Raw genomic sequence first — 23,733 nt, 5'->3', positions numbered from 1 at the left:
TGCTGTGATATGGCTGACTGTGCTCCATTGCTAAACCATACTAAAGAATTGTGTGGTTTTTCTCCACCAAGGTAAAGAAGGAAGTATTCTGAAATAACTAAATATTTATACTTCTGCGGTGTGTTGCAGAAGTACAGTATTTCAACCAAATCCTGTTCTGTGAAATGCTATTTTAATTTTATTAGCTATTCAAGCCAGGCATGTTATCCTGAAATAATAAGAGCAAATCTGGGTAGGAGCACAGAGTGTGGAGATACAAGGAGAAATCAAACCTTGTGGCAGACTTTGACGCCAATACTTCTGCCCCGTCAGCTCTCACCAACTGATAACGGGCTACCCCAAGCATTAGGAGCCCATAACCCTGCTCATCTTCCAAGGTGAGCTTGCTAGCATAGGTCAGTCTTCCTCAACCCATGAAATTATATTCCAGACACAAGAGACTAAATAGAAGCAAATTAGACTTCAAAAATGTCAGCATGCAAAACCCAGAGGGGCAGTGTTTTGGTTCCCCAGAGGTCCCATCTCCAACTTCGAGATGGTTGGCTTTGTAAAATGGGATTCCATCCCAGATCTAGAGTGCTTTAGGTGGTTGGGCAGTATTTCTCATGGATTCAACGGTGGGCAAGGTTTTTCCTCATACCATATGAATCAGTCAGCTCATCAGTGAAATAATGCCTGTATCACATAGAAGAACTAGGTGATAAAAGAGTGTTATCTGTAGATAATTTTCATATCCTCCCTTCCTTCTAACCTTTCCACTGTCCCTACCCCAAATTCATATGCCATAGTCATTCTCTTCCAGAGAAGGACGTTTTATAAACAAGGGACGAAAAACTGATCTTCAAAGGCAGGAAATGAGTCGCCACATGGTTGTTGACTTCAGGATTCAGATCTCAGGATTAACACAATTCCTGAGTATCTTCAGATGGAAAACTTCTTGAATGTATGACTGTCTAATTCTCTGCAGTAAATTTACTTTCCTAACTTCCTTGGGAATTGGAGCAGGGGGAGAGTCTAATTGATGTACTTGATATGAAAGTTTGAGAGAAAGTCCCTGGGTGACTTGGTGCCAGTCACTTACTCTCTTAGCCCAGCCTACATCACAGGGACATTATTCTGTGTAATGAAAGGAAAGGAAACCCCCAACCTAGGGCTCCTAGAGTGGATCAAATCAATAATAACTTCCTTTGAGACTGGCGTGTGAAGGAATGCAGGCAATGTTTATTTGTCCCCAGTTGTTCTGTTTTTCTAGGTTCTTTACTGCTTTTTCATTCCTCTTCTCTCCATTAAGTTCTCCCTAGCTGGTCTCCTCAGGGCAGAATGATGTCTTAGAAGACAGTCTGGTGACAGCTGAAGGAAGGAGGAATTGCCTCCTTTGAATATCTGGGAGGTGAAGTTTGAACAGTCACACTTTCTATGTCCTGCAAGGAAATATGGCCGCTCAGTAAACCTTGGTGGTAGCTGAGATGAAAAAGGTCCACCTCAACTGGAACAACTGGAAACTGGATAACAGGTTGATCAGTACAGAGGTTATTGATAGCTGCACGGCTGGATCAGTTAGGCAGGTTTGATTTGACAGGTGGCAGGTTCGGTTTAAAATAATGAGTGGAACCAGGATAAAAATAAAATGAGTACAGTTAATATTATTCTTTTTTATAAATATGCATTCATACATTTAAATGATCTCCAGACCCCTCACATGATTTAAATAACCAAAGAAGCCTAGGGCAAAAATTACCTTGCTGACATCAGCAGTTTGCGTCTGTCCTTAATCTGCAAGAGCTGATGATGATTGGCCCAACCTTGGTTGATCCATGGAACAGAAGTAGTAAGGGTTGATATTTATGCTATCGATGCTTGATTTATTGTTGTATTCCGTTGGAAAAAAAGACAGTACTTTTTTTTAAATTATGATTATTATTCCTGCAGCTCAACCACTAACTTAACTTCCCAACTGAATATCTAAACAGAGAAGGAAAAAAGCCGTCAGGGAAGGTTGGGGGCGGGGATGCCAATATTAGGGCAAAAGGGCCCGATGCTGAGAACTGCAAGAAATGACGATTCCAGATTCAGTACCAAAGGCTGAATTTGGTCAATATATGCTGATGACCCGATGGGTGACCGTTGAAGCCCCTGCTGGAATGGTTTTGATCACCCCTGCTTCATTGCTCTTCTCAGCCTTGAGAAATGGCAATAGCAGAGCTCTTCCCCTTGTATTTCTCAGTTTGAGGGTAAAAAGTCACCCCCTCCCTAATCTACTTGGTTTTGATCTATGGGGGTAAAGTACCCCCATAATAAAGGACTGGTATCTTTTCCTTCTGGCTGGGAGAGAAGGTTGGGGAGGGAGAAATTTACCTAAATGGCTGGTGGAGAAAGAGATTCCAGATGTCGATGGGAAGATATTGTGGGGTTAGTTTTGCTGGAAAGAACCACAGGGATACAAGTTGGACCTTGGGATCTGGTAATGAAGAAAGCCCATAATAATAATAAAAATAAAAATACAGACTCTATGTATATTACTGTGATTTTTCTTTTTTGCAGAAACCGGCCTTTAGCACAATTTATGTAGTAAAAGATCACCGTTTTAGTTGTAGGGCGGTAGAAATCCAGGTTGTCACTTCTTTGTATAAAACTAGATTTCATTAGCAGCTTATTTATTTATTTTTTTTCAGAAAGAGCAACATTATAATTGAGTATTTTTAATTTAAAAAACCACACGTTTAAATAAAGAATGATTAAAAAAAAAAAAACTTTCCAGTTGGCCTGTTATGCTCCCAGAGGGCAGTGAATAGATAAATAATTTCTATTCAGTGATCTGTTCTTGCAAACACTGAGAATGTCGGTTGTCCTTCTTTAGGGATCCTGAGATCAGAAATGAGGCGTATTTCTTGTGTTTTCTCAACACGCGTGGAAGAGAAGATTGGCAGATATCATTTGTTTGCAGTGGGTCTCCCCAAGGAGTCACTTTTGGTGATCTGCACCAGATTGTCTTGCACTCAGTGGGGACGGGCTGAGGGGTGCAGGCGAGCATTTTCACACTGTCTAAGATTCAGTATCCTCCAAAAGGAAGAACGGAGCGCCTCAGGTTGCAGATGCCAGGCCCGCAGACAATCACTTAATTTGCTATTTTTAAAAGGCATTGATGAATAAATGTACCTTGTGTGCTGGGAACTGGGGATGGCTTTGACAGCGGTGATGGAGAAATCAGCGATTGCTGGAAGAACAAACAGGAGGGGACCAAGGTTTTGAATGTGGCTTTCCTGAACAGCAGGGTTTAATGGAAAGATAGACCTTTCCATTTATTCAGCGCTGAGAGAATTGCCCGTTTGATAATGACTAGGAATGTGGTTATTAAAACAGTGTGTGCAGTTCATTTTCAACAGTTTTGAATTAGAGGCTGCACTAATGAAACGGATACGGCTTCCTTCACAAAGGGCAGATCTGTTAGTTAATGTAGCTGCCGCAGAGCCTCGTGGACCGTGCCTGTAGCTCTATTTGTCATCGCAGCATGCAGAGCAACGAGTGTTGGTTTTCAGGGGTCCTGCTGGTGAAAGGTGCTGATGTTACTGCATCTTTATCTCCAAACCAGATTCCCCGAGCCCCTTCCCCGTTTGCCTCTCTTCCCCACCCCTTGGTGGCACAAAGGCTTCTTGCTTAGAAAACCTTTTTCCCCCCAACGTTGTTATTCCTTGAAGTCGCCTTAGCCTTGCGGAAGACATGTTATTATTTAAAGTCTGTCCAACCAGCATGGAGCGCGCCTAAGAGCAAGTGCATTGCAAGTGAAGGGCCTCTCAGTTCGCGATATGGATCGGCTCAGTCACACGCTGTACCAGCTGTCATCTCGGCCATACCGCTGTGATTTAATTAGTCTGTTTATGTCCTTTCTAATAATATTTCCGTCTCTAGGAAAGGGCAAAGGCGGACGGCTTCTCTCTCTCGCTCTGGGTTCCGCGCACAGAGGAATGCGGCCCTCATCCGCTCTGCTGAGATGTAAGATTAGATCATCATTCCTCTCATTTCAAACTGCTGATAAACCGTTCAGTCAAGAACTGGACTTACTGCCTCATGGCCACTGGCGAGGGAACTGCACCTGCCCCACACACAAGGGTGAGCTATGGGCACAGGGCAAGCTGGGGTTCTGCGCAGAAGATCCGTCCTGGTGGGGAGAAATAGTTGAGCGATGACTTCATTGGTCATTCCAATACTTGTTTTATACTGCTATTAGAAGACAAAACTGTCATTCTTTCTGCCTCCTCCTCCTCCTCCTCCTCCTCCTCCTCCTCCTCCTCCTCCTCTTCTTCTTCTCCTCCTCCTCCTCCTCTTCTTCTTCTCCTCCTCCTCCATTGTCATTCTCCTCCTCCTCCTCCTCCTCTTCTCTTCCTCCTCTCTTCTTCTTCTTCCTCCCCCCTCCTCCTCCTCCTCCTCCCCCTCCTCCCCCCCATCCCTCCTAAGTAGTCCATTAGAATTTAAAGTATATATTTTAAAAAAGCTCTCTTCCCATCTATACCCGCATAGCCATGACACTGTTCCCTTTAGGGATAAGCATTGTTATGATTCTGCAAGATTTAACACAACTCTAAATTGTGACTCCAGATCTTTGAATGTATATTGTAAAACTTCAAATCTAGTATTCTTAAAATGGGAAAACAATAAAATAAAAAAGCCCTTTGGTTCAAAAACAGTGCAGATAAGAGAGAGAGAATTAAAGCAAGCAAGAAAATGTGTAAAGATAAGGCAGAAGGGAATTTGATAGTGGATTAAAAGCAAGCTTACGTATTTTTACGTATAAAATCAATTTAGAGTCAGAGTTGACTTCTGGTGACTTATATGGACACATTCACACAGTTTTTCTGGCATTACATGGTTTACCACTGCATTCTGAGACATTGTGGGATTTTTTTTCACCTTCCTAGCCTGCAGCCTGAGATTTCTTAGTGGTCACCCATCCAACGACTAACCAGGTTGGGCCCTGCTTCACTTTCTATATCAGCCAAAATTGGCTAGGTGCTGCAACTTTCTGGTGTTAAATTGCATTGGTCATATGAATTAAATTATACAAATATCACGCGTTTAAAATTATAGAGAATGATGTCAATCCAAATCTCTTATTTCCCACTGTAATGTGCTTACGCTATGAGCACTTCTGTGGCACCACAGAGTCTCCACTGTGGCTGGCTCCGGGTCCAACCAGCTACGGAGTGAAATGTTGCCTCTGGAGGACCCTAAAACGTGACAGGAATCAGCTGGAGATCAGTTCAGTTCTGTCATTCATAACTTCTAAAGCAATATTTTCCTGCACTTCTTAGTTTTGTTCCATTCCTTTGTTTGAGCAAATGGTTAATAAAAGGTGGTATTTAAAAACTCCACAGAAAAAAAAACAACTTCTCTCTTATAAATAAATGTTTTGTTAGCTGGATAAATATGCCGTGACAGAAGCCAACTTTTGATCATGTCGCTGTTTACCCAATATGTGGCTTTTATCTCAGAGCTACTGGAGTCTCTGTTCTCGTAATTGTCTTGGATTCAGAGGCCAAAAGGTTCTTTGTAGCTCACAGAGGCCTTTCTGTGTGTATGTGTGTTTGTGTATTTGTGTGTTGTAAAAAAAAAAAGAAAGGCCACCGTCATTCAGTTGAAGCCCCCCACCTTTTTTACGTGCATTGTAAAGGGGGGAAAGGCTTCAATCACGTGCCATCTTGTCTTTTTTGACACACACACACACACATCGTAGACACTTCTGATTTGTCTACAACTCCTGAAAGAAACATTCAGGAGTTTCTCATCAGAGTGAAAATAATTCTGCAAAGCCACTGCATCTTTTGCTGCAAACCAGAAGGGAGCCATCAACAGCTGTGGCTCAACGCCGGGAAGACACTGTTTGCTTTGAGGGGTTGCTGACCGATGCTCTGTGAGCACCTTAGTATGCTCTAAACCAAATTTTGGCCTTGAATCCAAGGTGCCACACACCCCTAATCATAACACCGTGCTTGCAGGACTGATAGACGGTAGTGAGATTTAGCCACCTTTAGGTGCGAAGCAGGTGATAAACAGTGCAACCAATTGTGTCTGTTAATTTATCTGTGACTTTTCAAATCATAGCTATGTGGCCCCATTAATGATGATGGTGATGATGATCAATGATTTGCTGGAGAATGAAGAGTGGAGAAGTTGCCACTGGCTTTTGAAGGAACTCCTTGCTGTAGTTCAGAAGCAAAGTAGGCTAAATCCGGTTGTGAGTCCTCTCTTGGGTGCTATTCCTATAACATTTAGTCCTGTTCAGTGATAGCATGTAAAGTGGACCCCGATCTACTGCAAGAGAGTTGAGATACTATTTTCGACGTTATTTGAAACCCATGCGTTTGCACTACGATAAGGCAAAAGGCATATCAGCATCTTAAAATTGAGGGAATAGTACATTTTATTTTTCTAGGTACCATTATTCCAAGCATGTTTTTCATTTGTGCTCAGTTGTGCCTAAGATGTTGCTAGTCAGTCAGATGTTGGCTTTAGATGTCTCGTGGTTTCACATCATGATCTACCCTCTGGCATTTCCTGCTGCTTCCCTTATCACTGTCACAAAAAAAGACAATCTTATAAATTATATATTTAAAATATGTTTTCCCAGCTTCTGTTTGGTTTTCAGATATCCTTGGCAGGCTCCTGAGATCTTTGAAACCAACACTGCTAACCCACTGAAACAAGATTGACATTTAAAACTGAGACTATGATATGCTTAGAATAAAACAAAAAACAAAAAAAACAGTTCTTTGTGATTTGTACTAATTAATGTGGGCCCTTTTCTGGAGTTTATCTTATAATGCATAATTATCTTCACTTTTTCAAATGCCAAGTACTTAATAACTGAAATGCCAATTATGTAAGGGAAATTAAGCAAAATTACATATTTTTGCAACTTGTGTTTTTAAACAGATTTTGCCTGTTAATACCATTTGTTTTAGTGGGGTCCCTGAGTTTTAAGAGATTTTTTTCCCCTACTCATTATGTCCTTGCATTATTTATTTATATATATATATATATATATATATATATATATATATATATATATATATATTTATTCACATATGTAAATCTATCAATGCCTACAGAATTAGTGATTTCCAGGGTTGAAAAACCATTGGATAATTTATTGTAGCCCAGTGTTAAAAAATTAGAGAAGTAGTCCAAGAAAATAGTGAGAGTTCTGAATACAAATCAAGTTACCAATTTGTGAATTTAACTGCCAATCATTTATTTGATGGCCCTTTTTTATTCTAAAGGAAGGCTATACTAGCTAACATTATCATGCAAACATACTATACGATGATACCCAATAAAATATCAAAATATCAAATGAAAATAATTAAATGACAGTTAAAAATATAATACGCCGGAAAGAAACCAACACTACTGTAGATTGTTGAAGGTGATGGGGGAATTGAATAAGTACAGACATAGATAATGATGATGATGATTTAATTTGCCCACAAAGTATGAAACTTCTTGATGTGAAATATCATCTAACCGTGTTAATTTCTACTGAAACGTTCATGCAAAGAATCAGCCAAAATTTAAGGAGTAATAGGCACTTAAGAAATTTGAGAAACATGGATGAGTTTGGTAAGCACTGTCTTTATGAAGCAACGTTATTACAATGATGATTTAGACATAAAGAACTTTGACCTACCGTAGAATATGTAAGAAAGACATCCAGACTCAGCATGCCTGCCAGATGCTTGGCAATCCATCTGTTTTTGCCTGTCCAAGTAAGTTATGGAGCCCTACGTATGTTTTTGGTATCTTCTGATATTTTTAGTAACTAAACCGTCTGCCCATGGAAGTTTGGTTATTGGGCAAATTAAAAGTACAACAAGCAAAGAAATAATTTACATGCACCTTTAAAAAAAATGTCCTCAGGGTCAGAAAAGTCAAGATGGCAGCCATGGCCTTGCAGTTGCAGTCACTCTCCTCATTTCTTTTGATCCCCCCCCCGCAAATACCCCCATGCAACTTGAATTAATCAAGTTTACTATCAAAGATAGTATATTGCATCATTGATTTTATTAGCTTGAAAGTGTAGATGTGAACGTGCTGCTACAGATCTTGTGTAAAAAGATTAATACAGACCAGGGACTTGAAAGGGCGGAGTTTTCCAACCTGGGTAGTTTCCAGATATGTGGACGTCAGTTTGTAGAATTCTTAGGAGTCATGACCCACTGGGGAGTTTTGTGAGTTGAAGTTCATGCGTCTGAAAATGCCAAGCTTGGGAAGCCCTTTGGAAAAAAAAGAACCAAAAAAAACCCCCCAACCCAAAAACAACCCAACCCCACATATATATCCCTTAATTGGAATTAATGCACACTTATATCTCCTTTGATTTGTGGCTTCTTAACCACTGATGACTTTCTGCTGAGTCTGAATCGTGTCTGTGGAAAAATGCGTGCGTTGATACTGGTCCTTGCAGGTTCTGCGCTTCGTTTTGCAAAAGTCCGTCTACGTAGGATGTTGTGGAATTCGTTACAGCTCTTAAAAACATGCTTAGCCTGAAGAATTTCAGGCATTTTGTGCTCATGATGTAGCATTTCCACTTCGTGTTGCTTTGCATTTGAGCTGCCTTCTTGGGAACAGCACTTTTGAAGATATGTTCAAGTGTTCAAATGTTCAAGTGAATATTGGAGGATAAGGCTTACTCAGAAAGGAAACGGGCTGTTAGATGTGTAGCTATTGAGAGTTACTAGTTGTTCCTTTTCCTCCTTTTTGTTCATCTCTGTCCTGTTGGATTTATCAATGGAGCAGAATGACCTTTGAGACGATGATGGAAACAGAGATAAACACCACGTGAAAGGACAAGCCAATTAATACAAATGTTTTGCGCCTAACACTGATTTGAGTCCATGGCTGTCTATGTGAGCCTTTTCAGTGCCTCCAAGAACAAAGAAATCAAAAAGGGAAAAGAATGGAAGGAGGAAGAAACGTTATGTTTTAAATACCGTTTTCTGTAAATCTTTTATCACTGAAGGCAGGGTAAATCTGCATATATGATTCCTCATGCTTAGTGTCAGATACTGTGCAGAAAGTTGTCTGGAAAATGAATTTTTGAAAAATAGGATTTCCAGTTACAGGCATCTGGGGAAAAGAGAAAGGCATTTGCTACTTGTTGGTGAAGTCGTAATCCGAGTGTAAAAGGGTCACAAGTGTGCAGTTTGTTGTTTTGGTATATGATTAGAAATAGAGACCTATGTTTCAAGGTGTGTTTCAACTGTGAATTTGACCAAAAGCAGTTAATAATCCCAACCAAGATAGGGAAATTCAGGATCCTTCCTTCCTTCCTTCCTTCCTTCCTTCCTTCCTTCCTTCCTTCCTTCCTTCCTTCCTTCCTTCCTTCCTTCCTTCCTTCCTTCCTTCCTTCCTTCCTTCCTTCCTTCCTTCCTTCTTCACACAAAATGTGCACGGAATGTGTTCAGAAAGACGAGATAAGCAGCCTCTGTTCAAGACTCCCAAGCACAGATGTGGTATTAATTGTTGTGGGTCTTTGCAATCTATTGATCACCTGTTGATCACCTGTTCATTCACACTCATCCAGTCTTTTAATCACAGTGAAACAGTTTATGCGGTCTTGCCACCCTTGGAGGTTTTATTATTGAGTTCTGAGTTTCTTAAGTGACCTTGAAAGAAGGTTTTTTTTTTTTTTCATTTTGTTTGTGGGTAATGCACCACCTGGAAGAAATCTTAAATGCTTGTTATTTTCATATAAATAGGATTTCAAATCTCCCAGCACCCAGAGAGAAATGGAAGAAAATATGCAAGCGTTCTGATACTCAGCACAAAGGAGTCCATTTTTTCATCTTCCGGGGGTGGCTATTGAAGTAAAGAACCTTATAAATAAGTCAAGAAAACCACGACTAACCCTGGAGATGTTGGCTGGACTTAATACGTCTCTATGCTTTCTAGAGATTGGCAATCACTCTAACTGTTTATGAAGATGAACAAACTTCCCTCGATCAGACCAACTTACTTACTTACTTATTAAATTTCTCACCCGCCCATCTCCCCCCAATGGGGGAACTCTGGGTGACTCACAACAAACATTAAAAACATAAATATATATAAATACATAACACATCAGTTAAAAGCATTACTAAAAAGGGGAAGGAGAGTCCAAGAAGATGAAAAACCTGAGGCTGAAGGCAGAAGGCCTCTCTGGGGCTAGCCATCCCCACGCTTGAGGTATTCCCTCCCCACCCCAGGCCAGGTGGCAGAGCCAGGTCTTCAAAGCCTTACGGAAGGCCAGGAGTGAGGGGGCTGACCGCACCCCCGGGGGGAGAATGTTCCCAACTTCCCAAAGATCTAGTGATCTTTTTTCCTGCCAATACAAGGAATTAAAAGCATCCCTCCATTTCTCCCTTTTGGACATCAGGGACCTTTACACACTTTCCTCCTTTATTTTGTGAGAGCCAAAAGTGCTATATATGAGGGATGGAAAAGGAATGCTTCTCCCTGATGTACCTCATCCCCCTCATACTGGCAAACCGTACACCAAGCAGAAGCCTTAGGAATGACACGGGTGGACTGAAGCTGTCCACGTCTGACCACTGTCCTTCCAGTGGTTGCTTCTGTAGCCATAGCATCGTCCCTTGTAGTCACCTTCCTTGATGATGCCCAACATGGAAAGTCTTCCTATGTGCAAGGACATTTCTAGTGGCAAAGATTGCGTTTTCTCGGTTTATGCAATACTGCATGCTTTGCTTGTGTTATTCTAGAAATTTTCAAATTTTCTTCTTGAAGGAATACCCTGCAGATTGACAGTTCTTTCAAGTGAACACAGAAAGTGAATATTACGAATAAACATTACACGGTTGCCGTATAATCTTGCACATTCTGTCTTAAATTTAGATTTTGCGTGAGAATATGGCTCATTAAGGAAGTCTGTATGAAATTGCAGTGAATCTAGGAGCTCCTTCCAATAGAGTTTGAAGACACTGAAGAATTTTGATTTGAATTTCTTGGTCACTTAGTGAGATTTTAGGTAAGGTTATTAACATCATTTCACTTCATTAGATTTATTAAATTTATAAGGACCTCCGACTGATTGCATTGTGACTCTGGACTTTGTACAGTATTAAAACAACTTGAAAATACATACAAAAGAACAACAGGTGCCTTGGTTGGGAAACACCCATCTCTAAACAGAACTGCACGACACACAAGGGAACCACCACCCATTCTAGCTCAAGGTCTGGGGGAAGGACCAGGTTTTGAGGGTTCAGAGTGGCGGCTGAATGAATGAATCTTGGGGGGTGGGGGGGCTGTTTCAAAGGAGAGGTGGTGTAATGGAAAAGACCCACTTCCTGGATGCCATCCTATGCCATTGTTTAATGGATGGGACCCAGAGCATGCTAACTCTGCCTAATTATACTGGATGGACAAATCTTGAATGGCTTTGTAAGTAATAACCAGCACCTTCAATTGCACCCAGAAGCACATGGGTAACCATTGCAGCTCACAAAGCAGAGGTGTAACATGTGTCTGAGGAGGTACACCCGTGTAGAGAGCCAAGGAGATGGACTTGAAGGAAATATTCAGAGGCTGCTAGAGAAGCAACAAGAGCAGAAACCTTCCTTAAGCCCTGGGAAAGGAAATAATGTTAGGAAAAGGCTTAGTCTGGCTCCTTCCTGACTCAGAGGCATATAAGGAGGGAAGGCGTAATACCAGCAAACTTGCAACACTCTATTATTATAGCCTATTTCAATAAAATGTAGGTCGAGTCTTCCTGTGGAGTCGGTTTTCTGATCTGGTCTATCTTGTAGGGCTGACATCTCATAATTGCCCATGCTCTTGCATTCTGGAACAGCTGTAGCTTCTGAATGGCTTCCAAGGGTAGCCCCATATACAGCACCTTGTAGTAATCCAAATGCAAGGTGATCAAAGCATGAGTGACTGTCCAAAGAGCCTCCTGGTCCATATAAGGGCATAACCGGTGCATAAGCCGGATATGGGCAAAAACCTTCTTAGCCATGGCTGGTCCTGTTTTTCAAGCAGGAGCTGTAAGTCCAAGAAGACCCTTCCAAATGCTACCAGTCCCAAAGAGCGGAGTACAACCCCATTCAGGAATAAAGATGGAACGTCTCTGGCCCCAGGTGGTCCAGACACACAGAATGTTCCTCACAGTGGCCTTGCAAGGAAGAAGTCACTCTAAAATTCTTGCTCACACTAGCAGTGTTATGACTCTTCATTTTCCCACCTTTACTTCTTTTTCTTCAGCTACCTTTCCATTGTTTTTAATTGAGGCTTTATTTTGTTATCTGTTGCCTTGCAATGATACAATAGTTCATCATCCTAAAATCAATGCAGCTGTTTTGGATATTCCCATTTAGGAATTTGAAGCTTCTTCATCTCTCTGCTTCTGTCTCATCTGTTTATTTTCTCCTAAAGAATCAGTTTTCTATTCAGGGCATCTCATAAACCCTGTACACGTATTCTCTTTACATGCCTGATTACAAAATATGATCAATTTAATAAAAAAGGTTTCAAAATATCATTATTGTACTATATGCAGGGAGGGTGGGTGGAAAGACAAGCTTGACATTTTAAAACACTGGAATTAGGCTGAGCTTCTGTACTAAGTGATTTCTAAAAGAGTTCCCTGAAAAAGTGAACTCTAAAATCTTTGGAAGTGCCTTGGCTGTGTTCCAAAACATTTATGATGAGGCATAACTAGACAGTTTTGGTGTCCCTGAAAAGATGTGTTGCGTCCAGTGGCTCTTTTAATTTAGCATCTCAGTTACATGTTGGCATACTGTATTTTGCTTCAGGCTTTTCTTGTGTTAGACATTTGGGTGTCTCCCGGGAATCCAGAAAAACTTTGTCCAGAGTCCACTCGAAAGGAGAGCATACTTCATTTAATCAATTCTGCATTAGCATTGATTGATTTATTGTAAAAACTGGTGGATATATATTTATGCCCTACATGGTTGGACTGGATTTACATTTTTTTGGAACCAGTTCTGGTTTTAGCTGTTCTGCTGCAATTTCACAAATGTACATCCAGTGAAAATCAGTAAGACTTCAGTACACTAATGCAAACAAGTCTGAAGAATTTTTGTATGGATTGTAGCATTTTTTAGGCTGCAAAGGTTTGCCTCTGTACGAAGGAATAAACCATACAGAACTTCAGGAATCCTCCAGGTGCCTGAGGGACTTGGAAAGAAACAGGATGTGCTTTAATATAACCCATATATTTGGTATTTTCTATTTCTATATCTATCACTTCTCTCACACCTTACCCCACCACACACAAAGAAAGGGAAGATATTTCAGAGGAAAAAGTAAGGATGCCTTAACAATGCCATGCCAAGAAAAAAGAAAAAAATGGTATATGTATATCCACATGGAAATGTTTTCTTAGAAGTAGAAACCCAGCATTTTGTAGAAGTATCAATTACACATGCACACACATGCACACACACACATACACACATATACACAAGTCATGCCATTCGGTTGCTTTACTGCTACTGGAGAACAGCATACAAAAAACTCTGGGCACAGGATGTGTTTCTCTCTTTAGATGTGTGTAGCCCTGTTGCTTTCACAAATCGGTCAGGGTTGAGGCAAGGGGCCTTTTGCTCTCTGCTCCTTGATGAGCTATTTCATGCTGCAGAGATCCACCGTATTAAAAATATGCCTGACCTTAGCTCTCAGGTGGCTTAACTGCCAATCCTTCAGCCTGAGCAATTAGCTCTTGGCGTTGCCCGTCAGACTTCCTAATCTCTTTCTAGGGGTTCCTTCATAGCTGTCTCCCATTCATACGCTGGCCACCATGTTCTCGTTGGCTGCCCCTTTTCTCTCTGTTATTCCTTACTTCTCAAGCTAGTCATCCATGAACAACACATCCTCGGCTTCCTCAATAGGCCATAATTCTCCCCCTGAGACCTGCCCCCAGATTTTACTTCGAGCCCCCTGTCCCTCATACTCTTAAGGGGCACCTGTGCACCAGCGACCATCCTTTTACTTGCAGTCCTTGACCTGGGCTTTTTTGAGGGCCATGGCCATGAACCGGGGCAGGAGTATCTCCAGATTAATCCATGTGAATGCTGTGCCTTAACACAGCTAAGTACATGCTGCAACCCAGCCCAGGAACAAAGCCCTGTTTTGCTTTGCTTTTGTTTTCAAATGTGTGCTGAAAAGTTTCAAGTATCTTTTACTTCAGCAAGTCCCTTTTCTTCCAAGATTAGATGTGAAAAAGTTAAACCGTTGTTTGACTTGTTTGTTAGCTAAAATAAAGGCTTGTATCCAGATTGCCCTGGCTATGCTCCTGTTCTGATGACATAAGGCTCTTTTTAATCGGTCTTTAATAATCTGGGTTTAACTGGGCTTTAAGAGAAATACAGTAGTCATTAACACCAGGCAGATTAAGACATTGTTAATTATTGTTGAAAGATAAGTCACAAGCAGTGATGGGATCTGAAATATTTTACTCTTAGCAAAATAAGTTGATAAGTTAGGGTGAATGAAAAGAACAAATCAAAACGGCAATGTTTGTTGTTACTTTGGAGATGTAAAGGTTTTGAGATTAAAGATCACCAGGCAGGATTTATAACTTGTTAAATTCAAAACTGTCCAAGAACCTTTGAGATGTAAAAAATGAACAAATCACCCCATCCCAACTTAAATGCAAGCAGGGATGGTCCACAACGGTTGGAGAATAAAGAGGAAAACAGTAAATTTACTGACAGATCTTCATATACAAATAGTTGTGCGGTTCTTCTAGAGCAGAGGTGAGCAACCCATGACCACATTGGCCTCAGAACTTGATCTGTGACCCCAAGTCTTCCGGGTTCTCCGAAGGAGCAGGGATAACATTTTTAGACACTTTCCCCTCATTTTGATGGTATTTATGAGACTTAAGGGGAGTTGTAATTTTTGCATTGCAGCCCGTAGCTTGCCATCAAAACTGGGCTGGTGTTTTCTGTTAGCCCATACATGCCCCCCGCCTTACAATTTTGATTCCATCCAGAGTGAAAAAGTTCCCAATTCCTGTTCTAGGGATTAGGTAGAATTAGCTGAAGAAAACGGGATGACCTTTTCTGTAACATGTGACATCCAGAGGTAGCATTTGACAAGAGTGTGGCCGTTCAGAAGAAAGAGGTGTTACGAGATTCTTCATTCTGTTTTAGAGTTAAACTTTCTTATTGCGCTGAGCCTTTCTCCAAAGGAAATAAACATGCATGGCTATGGTAAGGAGAAGCCCAATGCAAATCTTTCTTCTTGCTGGCCAATCTCTAAAGTTTAGACTCAATTTTCTTTTGCTGAATTCCTCGTCAAACGTCCACACTGCGTGTGAGGTGGGTGTCTGTGAGCCATAAACAGTAGTAATATTCCTTGCATTCGAGCATTTAGCAAATACCTTTAAGTTGCAAGTTCTAAACGTCCCTGAGAATCTAGGTTTTCACATCCAGGCAGTTTTCCTGCAACAGTAAGCAGTATGTTCAAACATATGGTCTAAGATAACATCATTAGAAATGGTATCTGCTTTCTGTTTATAAATATTGTGCAAAATATCCCATATGTAACTCGCCTTTTAAGAATGAAGCAGGTTCTTTCAAAGTCCTATATAGTCAATGGACATTTCATGGTGCTTCTTTCTTCCCTAAACATTTTTGAGCTTTTGAAGGTCACCAGATCCAGGAAACCCTTTAGGTGAGTTACTGGCTCCAGAGCCGATTGTGCTGCCTGAAGTTAAGCTGAGTGACCACATGAAGTTTCACATTAAAATTGCAAATTCCTTCCTTTACAAAGCAAAGCATAACCATTTTTTTATAGGAAGAAGGATGGTGCTAACATGCTTCAAGAAGAGCATTCTGAGCTGGTCCAGAGCTAGTCAACCTATGAGATAGTCATGCTCCCAGTCACTGCAGTCTTTGCTTTGCTGTCTGATGCCTGTTGCTGGTTCAGCTTCCTAGCCTGTGTGAAGCTTCTTGGGACAGACTGGAAAGAGATGGGATTATAAGGAGCCCCCCCCCCAAAACATACACACAAACCACAGATATGTATTGGGATCATTCCATGATTGTATAAGTAGTTAGAAATGATGTGGAAGACCAATTTTTGTCCTGGAAGTAATTGCACCCTCCTGCTCATGTTCTCTGATACGTTATCAAGCCATCACAGCTCATCGGCAGAGGTAGTCTTGTTTTCTATGAATTTATCTAAACACCTTCTAACCTTTTTGGAAAGCCATTCAGGTTGATAGTTACTGTGGAAATGACTCCCTGCTGTGACAAGTTTGTCCAGAAGGGCCTGTCTTTCAGGTATATAAGCTAGCCAGTTGTTCTTGCCTTGTGACTGTTTTTGTCTCCTTCAGGAGAACTGGATCTTTCTGGAGAATTGTACTGATTGTTTTTAGAATTTCAATTTAAATCAGTGGAGGATTGTTTTGCAAAAAAAAAAAAAACAGAGAAACAACACTGTGATTTGGTGAATGATGGCAACTTTAACATATTATAAACAAAAACAAGGCTGATATGTTTAAAATGTAGAATCTTGGTTACAGATTTCTTGCAATAATTAAAATCATTTCTCAGTTTACTCCATGGCAATTCAAGCTGGTTGACATTATTCAAATGTTAATACTTACCAATCACTAAAGTTCATTAGAGAAACGCCATCATCTAGCAAATTATATTAATGTCTTAAATATTTTTTAGGCTAATGTAACAGAACTATGTATCTGTATTTTTAGAACCATTTTTTACAGTAACAGTGTGGAATTATCAGTACTCAACAACCATATACAGTAGGGCTATGGCTAGATTTTTACTGTATTCTTTGGAAATATTTAGTTCTCCCTTCCAATAGTTATTGGAAGTATTTTATTCTCTTGCCATGGTGTCTTTGAGCAAAGAATGAGGTTGAGGTGTGTCCAAATCAGGTCTAATTGCTAGTGAAGTTTGATGGTGTAACTGGAAGAACCAGGGGAGCCTTTTCCATGCTCGCAGTGAGATCATTCCTCTGTAATATCTTCCTTCTGGACACTGGACATTCCTAAATCAAAGAGGATAAGACCAGGGACTCCAGCTTCTCCCATAAGCATACATGATTTTTACTGACATGGTTAAATAAATCAATACCACAATCTTGTTGATTTTCTCAGTGTCTCAAAAGCAGTGCATCTTTGCCTTTATTCTGGTGGAACTCTAGAAGCATCATCACCCTTCTGAAACTCAGCCTAACGCCACACCTAGGTATACTAACTTTGAGGATAATCTCATTCATTTTAGCTCTATTCCTGTTTGCATCATGGATTGGTTTAAAGTAATTCCCTTTGGTGTACTGCTTGAAATAAGCAAGGAGTGTCCTGGGTTTGTTGTACATCAGTTGGCACCCTCTTAAATAGTGCCTTACACGGTGGGGGTGAGTAGTTGAACTATCCCAGCTGTGCTTGGAGAAATACCTCCCCCACCCCTCCACCCACCAGGGCATGTCTGCATGGCTCTATCTAGAGTTGGGGGTGTAGAACTGTTGTCAGTTGCGTAGCTTCTCTCTCAGAGTCCTGTGTGCCTCAGAAGGCATAGCAAGTGCCCGATGAATTGGCCCAGAAGGAAACCACAGGTCTCTTTCTGCACTACAAAGGCAGGCATAGAAACCCTACATTCTAAGCCACCTTTGTTAGGGTGGCAAGAACCATGCTCCAAAAGCAGGCAGGGCCACGACCCTTTTCACCATTTTACAGTTGTTATTGTTAAACAGGGTCTTAAGTTGTCAGTACTCATGTTGCCTCTTAATCCCCCCAAACTCAAAGAAGGAACGGAAGGTAGGTGGGTCAGAAGGAAGGATAAGGCTTGGCCCTGTTCACCTGGGGTGCTCCTATAGTAGCAAAAAAAATGATGGCTGACCTCAAGTATCCCCCTGGATGCACTTCATGCCCACTTTCCCTAAATGAAGTGGTAGCCTAAGTTTCTGTGGCACACAGTGCTCATCTCTGTCATCTCTGTTCAAGCAGATTTTGTAGCTCTTGAAGGCTTCGCCTATGTGTGACGACTGTAGGATGAGAGGGTGCTTCGTGTCAGGTGCTCTGACAGCATCCCTTTTTAGAATTCTGAAAATAATTGTTTCCGGTGGCTAGTAAGTCTCATAAGACGTTAAGACTTTTACACGAACTCTTAAATTATTGTACGTTATCCAGCCAATCTAGGACGATCCCAAAGTTAAGCAGAGTCAGACCTGGCTGCTTCCTGGGTGGGTTAAATGCTAGGGTTGCACGCTGCTGTGGATTGCAAAGCAAAACAAAAGCAAGCAAAAAAACCAAAATCCAAGAAGACTAGAAAAGTCTCAACTTGAAGACTATATTATTTTTTCTTTATTGGGCCCTCGTTCAGGTGCTGTGTATATTTTGTTCTTTTAGGGATATTTAGCCATGTAGATCAAAGCGATGTGTATCTTGCATTTAATGACCCTTTGGCCATTTATATCAATTACATTTCACTATGCAGTAAATGAACATATTAAAAACGAGGTGTTTTTGGAATATTTCATCCTTAATCAGGCCCCCTCGATACTGTGGCCTGGCTGTTGCATCTCTGTATGGTTTGCAGTTCTGGTGTCACCTCTTCCCTGAAACTCTCTGCTAAAGTTTAGGCAGTTCTGATCTCAGGAAAGACAAGGCATTTAAGGAGAAGAGACTTTTAGAAGCATACGTTATTCACATTGGGGAGCAGGGTGATAAGTGCTCCTTGAGCATTAATTGAGGAAAAAAGACATCAGCTAGCCTATATTGGGGAAACTTTGCACTGTAAAAGTATCCATTCATCTGTTGGCTTATTTAGCTGTGTTTTGCTGTGCGTGATTCCTCTATTATTTCTGCTTAATTAAAGGTCACCACTTCCGTGCACCTTCACTCTCTTCTTCCAATGTAATATTTATGTTGACTTCTTGTTGGCTTGTTATATTATTGTTATGTTTTTACTTACGTTTGTATTCTGCCACAGTGAAAAAGTTTGTCCAAAACGTGCTTCTAAATCTTTTGTACTGCATGTAGAAAGAGAAGAATAAATATAAACTGTGATACAATAAGCGTAATGTTTTAATTAGTTCTCAGATTGAGTATTTAATGTCTACAAAAGCAAATTAATACATTTATGCATTGGAGAGAAGACAGAATGTGCCACATTTTCTTGTAAAAACACCCATGAAGAAGTTGTCTTCCTTTGCATTATCCTTAATTAATGTCAGGCACAGATAAGAGTAGGTGGTAGTATTTACATCAACCAAATGAAAGAGGGACCAACTTTATCTCTTCACTTGTTTCATTAATTTAATCTACTTAATGCCAACAAGCCCCTTGATATACATTTCCTTGATTCTTCATCATTTCTAACTATACAATACAAGGAAAATCCTCTGCCTTAGAGCTCCTCCTCCCATTTTCTGAATGTCAGAAAAAAGTCTTTGGTTTGAGAAATATATATAGGATTGTAGACATAACACAAGTTATGGGCCATAAAAAGAAAGGTAGCCCCATCCAACCCTTGTAGACTTCTGGACTTCTTGTTAACAGCTAAATTTGACCAAGGGATCCATTTCTGGATGGACCAAGCACTTGGTCATTTCCTGTTAATCTTTATAGGGTTCTATCACTCTGAACCTCTAGGTAGGGAACAGAATTTCAAGAAATGAAAGGAAAACCCTTGTCTCTGTGCCCAGCATTCAATGAAACGTTTTGAGGATCTCGTATAATGGCTCTGCGCGTGTGGATTAGCTCTTGGTTGCATATCCTGCTGGAAATGAACCCAAGTAAGTTTTCTGGGCCTGCAGTGAAAAAAAATCATCTGAGAAGGTAAATTTGGTCAAGACTCCTAGTGCTTAGTCCATGTTTAAGACAGAAGAGTATCATTTAATGCAGGTTTAGTTTTACCATGCTAGGACTAAAAAATGGCAAATTGTGTATGCTTCATTAACTCTTTGCACACAAGATAAAAGTGCTTTCTGATGAAGTGAAAAACCAACTTGGGATCAATTTTCCACAACATAAATTCAACATTCATTCCATCCTTGATAGTCTTATATTTAAACAGCCAGATAGGGATTACATCTACCATTTATCTAGTATGTAGTTTTAGAACAAAATGTTTATCTCTTATTTAGGATATCGATCAATATCTATACTCCTCAGTTCCTTTGGCCATTGGATTAGAGGCTGGTGCTGGCTGGAAAGCTTTATTATTATTTTTTTGCCCCCATTTTTCACCAGTTCGATCAGCATGGTTGATGTGAGCAGTACAGTTCACTCTGCTAATTCTGTACAGAATTATTGCCGGAATTGTACGCAGTGTGGAATTCAGATTTTTCCATCCTTTTGCACCAAACACAGGCTAGAAAGGGACTAGCCTAGATTGGGAAGGAGATCTGGCATTTCTCTATATTCTCTTGAAATCCCTGTAATACACCCAAATATTGTTAAGTTAGGGAATCTCTCCTCTAATGTTTCCAAACAAAGGTATATTTGCTGTTTTTTTTTTTTAAAGAGCAAGTTTTATTATTACCTGCTGACCTAAAAATAAAACATTTTATTTTGTTATTTTTATATACAGATACCCAAAATGCGCACCAGTAATCCTTATGCAGAAGCTTATTCTAGAGCAGATGAATGCAAGAGGCAATCAATTTAATTTATTGCCCAATTGTACTTTTAACAGTTTGATCTTTAAAGCATTTTGGGTTAGACTGAATGTTTGACAGAAAAGTTAAATAAGTATCTTTACTATAGGCACTGAGTATCTTTGTTCTTCTCTTTGTAAGCACATTTGAAAAATACCCCACTCCTTAAATAGAGAGTGTTCTTCATTATAAAGAAAAAAGGTTGAGTGAAGCACCAGGTTTTGAAGCAATTTTCGAGTCATTAGCTGATGTAAATTTCTCCTCACATCACAAGAGTATAAACCCTCCATATTTGTATTACAGAGCAACACAAAATTCATGTTGAACGTAGTAGCTCTGGGGACCAGCTGAGTAAGTGCTTTGGAGCAATGTGAACTGACATCCTTTCTTTTATTTTCTTCCGTTTAAAATATTTTGCCCGCTTAAACTGCCTTTATGGTATATTGTTTTCAGATGCTTGTTGAGTCCTTCTGTTGTGTGGGCTCCGTGCACAGGCACTCGTAGCACGTCTGAAGTAACATCTGTTCTGCCGTTTTCTTGCTGGGATTCTTCATATAATTAGCTCTATATTTCACCAAACACAATTTTGCTCCCATGGCGGACAGAACAGCATGAAGAAAACATAAATAATTGAAGATTAGGGAAACAGAAGGCAAAGTTGAGGTAGGTGGTTTGGCTAAGAAAAGGGTTAAGGAGAAAAGAAGGTCATCTCATTATGGAAAATAGCATTGTTATAATAACAACTGTAAATGTAGTGGGTGTTATTTCCTAGTGATTAATGAAAAAGAAGGAATTTAGCCACAGCATATAGATTCATATATTTATATGTATACTGTTAAACTAAAATGTGTTTATATACCCCAGTCATTACAGTGATTTTGAGAATAAATAGCAGAAAGTTCTCAACAGGATTTGGTCCAGCAGGTGAGAAGGTGAGACATTTGTTCACATTGTGACAAAGGTCCCATTGTACAAATGGCACAGCCATTCTGACATGGCATAGAGCATCCAAGAGAACAAGCAAACAAACGGGGAAGACGGAAGAAGATGCTTATCATGGGAGACTCCCAGATGGCCAAATCCCAACGCAGAATCTTTGATCAGCACTGATTTTTCTAGGGCTCAGGGATAAAGGGGTATGGTTCAGGAGACCCCAGTACTTTCCATGATTTTCTTTCTGTAACAGTGAAATTGGAGTTTGTTCCCATTTCAGAGAAGAGGCAGTACAAGTGTTTTGGGTTGAGAATACTTTGCACAGGCCCTTTTCTGTGCTGGTATAACATATTCTGTGCATATCTTGGTATGTACAGTCATGCAAATAGAAAACTCTGAACAGAATCAAATGAACAAAGTTCTAGGCTCCTTTCCAAAAGTCAGGTGCTGATCACAGCTGCCAGGAGAAGGGAACTGCCAGCTGAGAGGCCTTCTGGGGATGGTTGTCCCTCTGTTCAGGGAACCTCCCACAGAGCACTTGGGGCTAAGGGTGTGCAGAAAGAGAGGAATTCTGGAGGTGAGAAACTCCTGGGGCAGTCTTCTCCTATCTTCCTCTCCCTGGATCCTTTCAAAGAGCAGTTGGTGGAAGGGAGGTGTCAAAGCCCATGTAGATGGAGAATCTGAGAAGTGAGGACCACACAAACTTCAGAAAGGCATCTTTAATGCTAGTCAGGTAAAAAGGATCTTGAAAACTGTAAAAGTTCCCAGAGCAAGCCAGTTAAGACAGAGGGTCTTTGAACTGTTTCCCTCCCACAGCCCCACATCTGGGCTTGTTGGCCTCTTCTTACACTGCCTGCTTTCCTGAGTCTCTCCCAAGTAGGAAGAGTCCAGATGAACTTCAGTGGTGGGTCCTTCCCACATGACATCTAGTAGTAACAGAGGATGGAAGAAGTCTACTCAATAGGCTTTGTGGTGATGGTCACCTCCCTGCTTTCTTTCCTGCCTTTCAGAGACTTTTTCCTACAGGCTGTTAGTGGTAATGGCCCTAGGAGAGGGAAGAGAGGAGTCCAGCTGGATAGGCATCAGGGATGGTCTCTGCCCTCTTCCTCTCTCTTCAGGAATGTTTTAAGAGCTATTGTGTATTTATTAGCCACGTTCACATTGTATATAAGCACAGAGGTTCCAATCTCACTCATTAACCTCCCCCCCCCGCACGTGATCACCAGAAGAAACCTCAGCTTGGTCCAGTGAAGGTCACTGAAATCAATTGGATTCAATTATAGCTAACTTACTACTATAAAGGTCATGTTTTCATTCACTGGAGAGACTTCCCAGGAATGCAGAAGTACATAGAGTTGTAGCTTAACAGCAAATTCAAAGGGAGACGTTCAGAATGCTAAATGAGGCTGGAGTGTGCTCAGCACCCTTGAGGAGCCCTGAAATACAAAACTTCCTTCCTCCTGAGGAGAACTGGAAGAGGGGAGAAAGCTTGGGTGACCCCCTAAGGGTTTAGCCCCTGAAGTTACAGTCTGCTCTTCTCCTAGCGTGGAGGATGTCACATGTAGATGGACGCACGTTCCACAGGCACCAGTATCTGAAACGGATCACTCCAGAGTAGTCCAAAATGAATGGCTTTTCTGTAAAAGAAAAACAAAGTTTTTGAATGGATAGCTGTATATACCATCGGCTGGAAGTGTACAGGCATGCGCTGTATCACTTGTTTCGATATCCAAGAACCTGGTTATTATAACATCGTTAATGATTACACATTAATTGTTACTCTTATTTATTACATTCATTTCCCACCTCTAGACCTAAGGGCTGAAGCTGGCAAGGTGGGAATGAGGGGATCCCGGGCTAGAGGCAACTGAAACGTATACGCATCTCAGCTACCCAAGGTCGCTCATCCCCACATATCTGTGGATTTGGAAGGACAGGATGAAGAAGCCTTGACCCCAAACCCTGGAGCAGAGAAATTGACATCTCCGGCAATCATTCATTTTGCTGCGGAGATTGTAGTCTTGCCAAGAATTGAGCAAGGGCTGAAGGGTTTGAGGCGTTGTGGTTTACTGCTGAGCCTGCTATGAACCCTGACCAAGGCAGTATTCTCTCTCAGCTCAGCCAACCTCACAGGGTGGTTGTTGTGGGGAG

General features: G+C 40.9%; 1 protein-coding gene across 3 annotated transcripts in view; it reads left to right on the top strand.

Annotated features, from left to right (window-relative positions):
* The window catches only part of DACH1 (dachshund family transcription factor 1), a 295,749-nt gene that overhangs the window by 161,606 nt on the left and 110,410 nt on the right, over positions 1–23,733 (top strand). For 2 of the 3 annotated variants that reach the window (XM_088139521.1, XM_088139522.1), the window contains exon 4: positions 3,907–4,107. The exons of the other annotated variant lie outside the window; for it this stretch is intronic. In XM_088139521.1, the coding sequence (XP_087995647.1) occupies positions 3,907–4,107 (201 nt within the window). The remainder of the gene's footprint in view (positions 1–3,906; positions 4,108–23,733) is intronic. 3 annotated transcript variants of the gene reach the window in all.

This window comes from Python bivittatus, unplaced genomic scaffold (assembly GCF_059951505.1).
Source record: "Python bivittatus isolate LINGU-HERP-01145 unplaced genomic scaffold, Pbiv_v1 ctg000210_np1212, whole genome shotgun sequence".
Taxonomy (NCBI): domain Eukaryota; kingdom Metazoa; phylum Chordata; class Lepidosauria; order Squamata; family Pythonidae; genus Python; species Python bivittatus.
The sequence above is the reverse complement of the archived record's forward strand: the minus strand, read 5'-3'. Positions and strand labels throughout refer to the sequence as shown.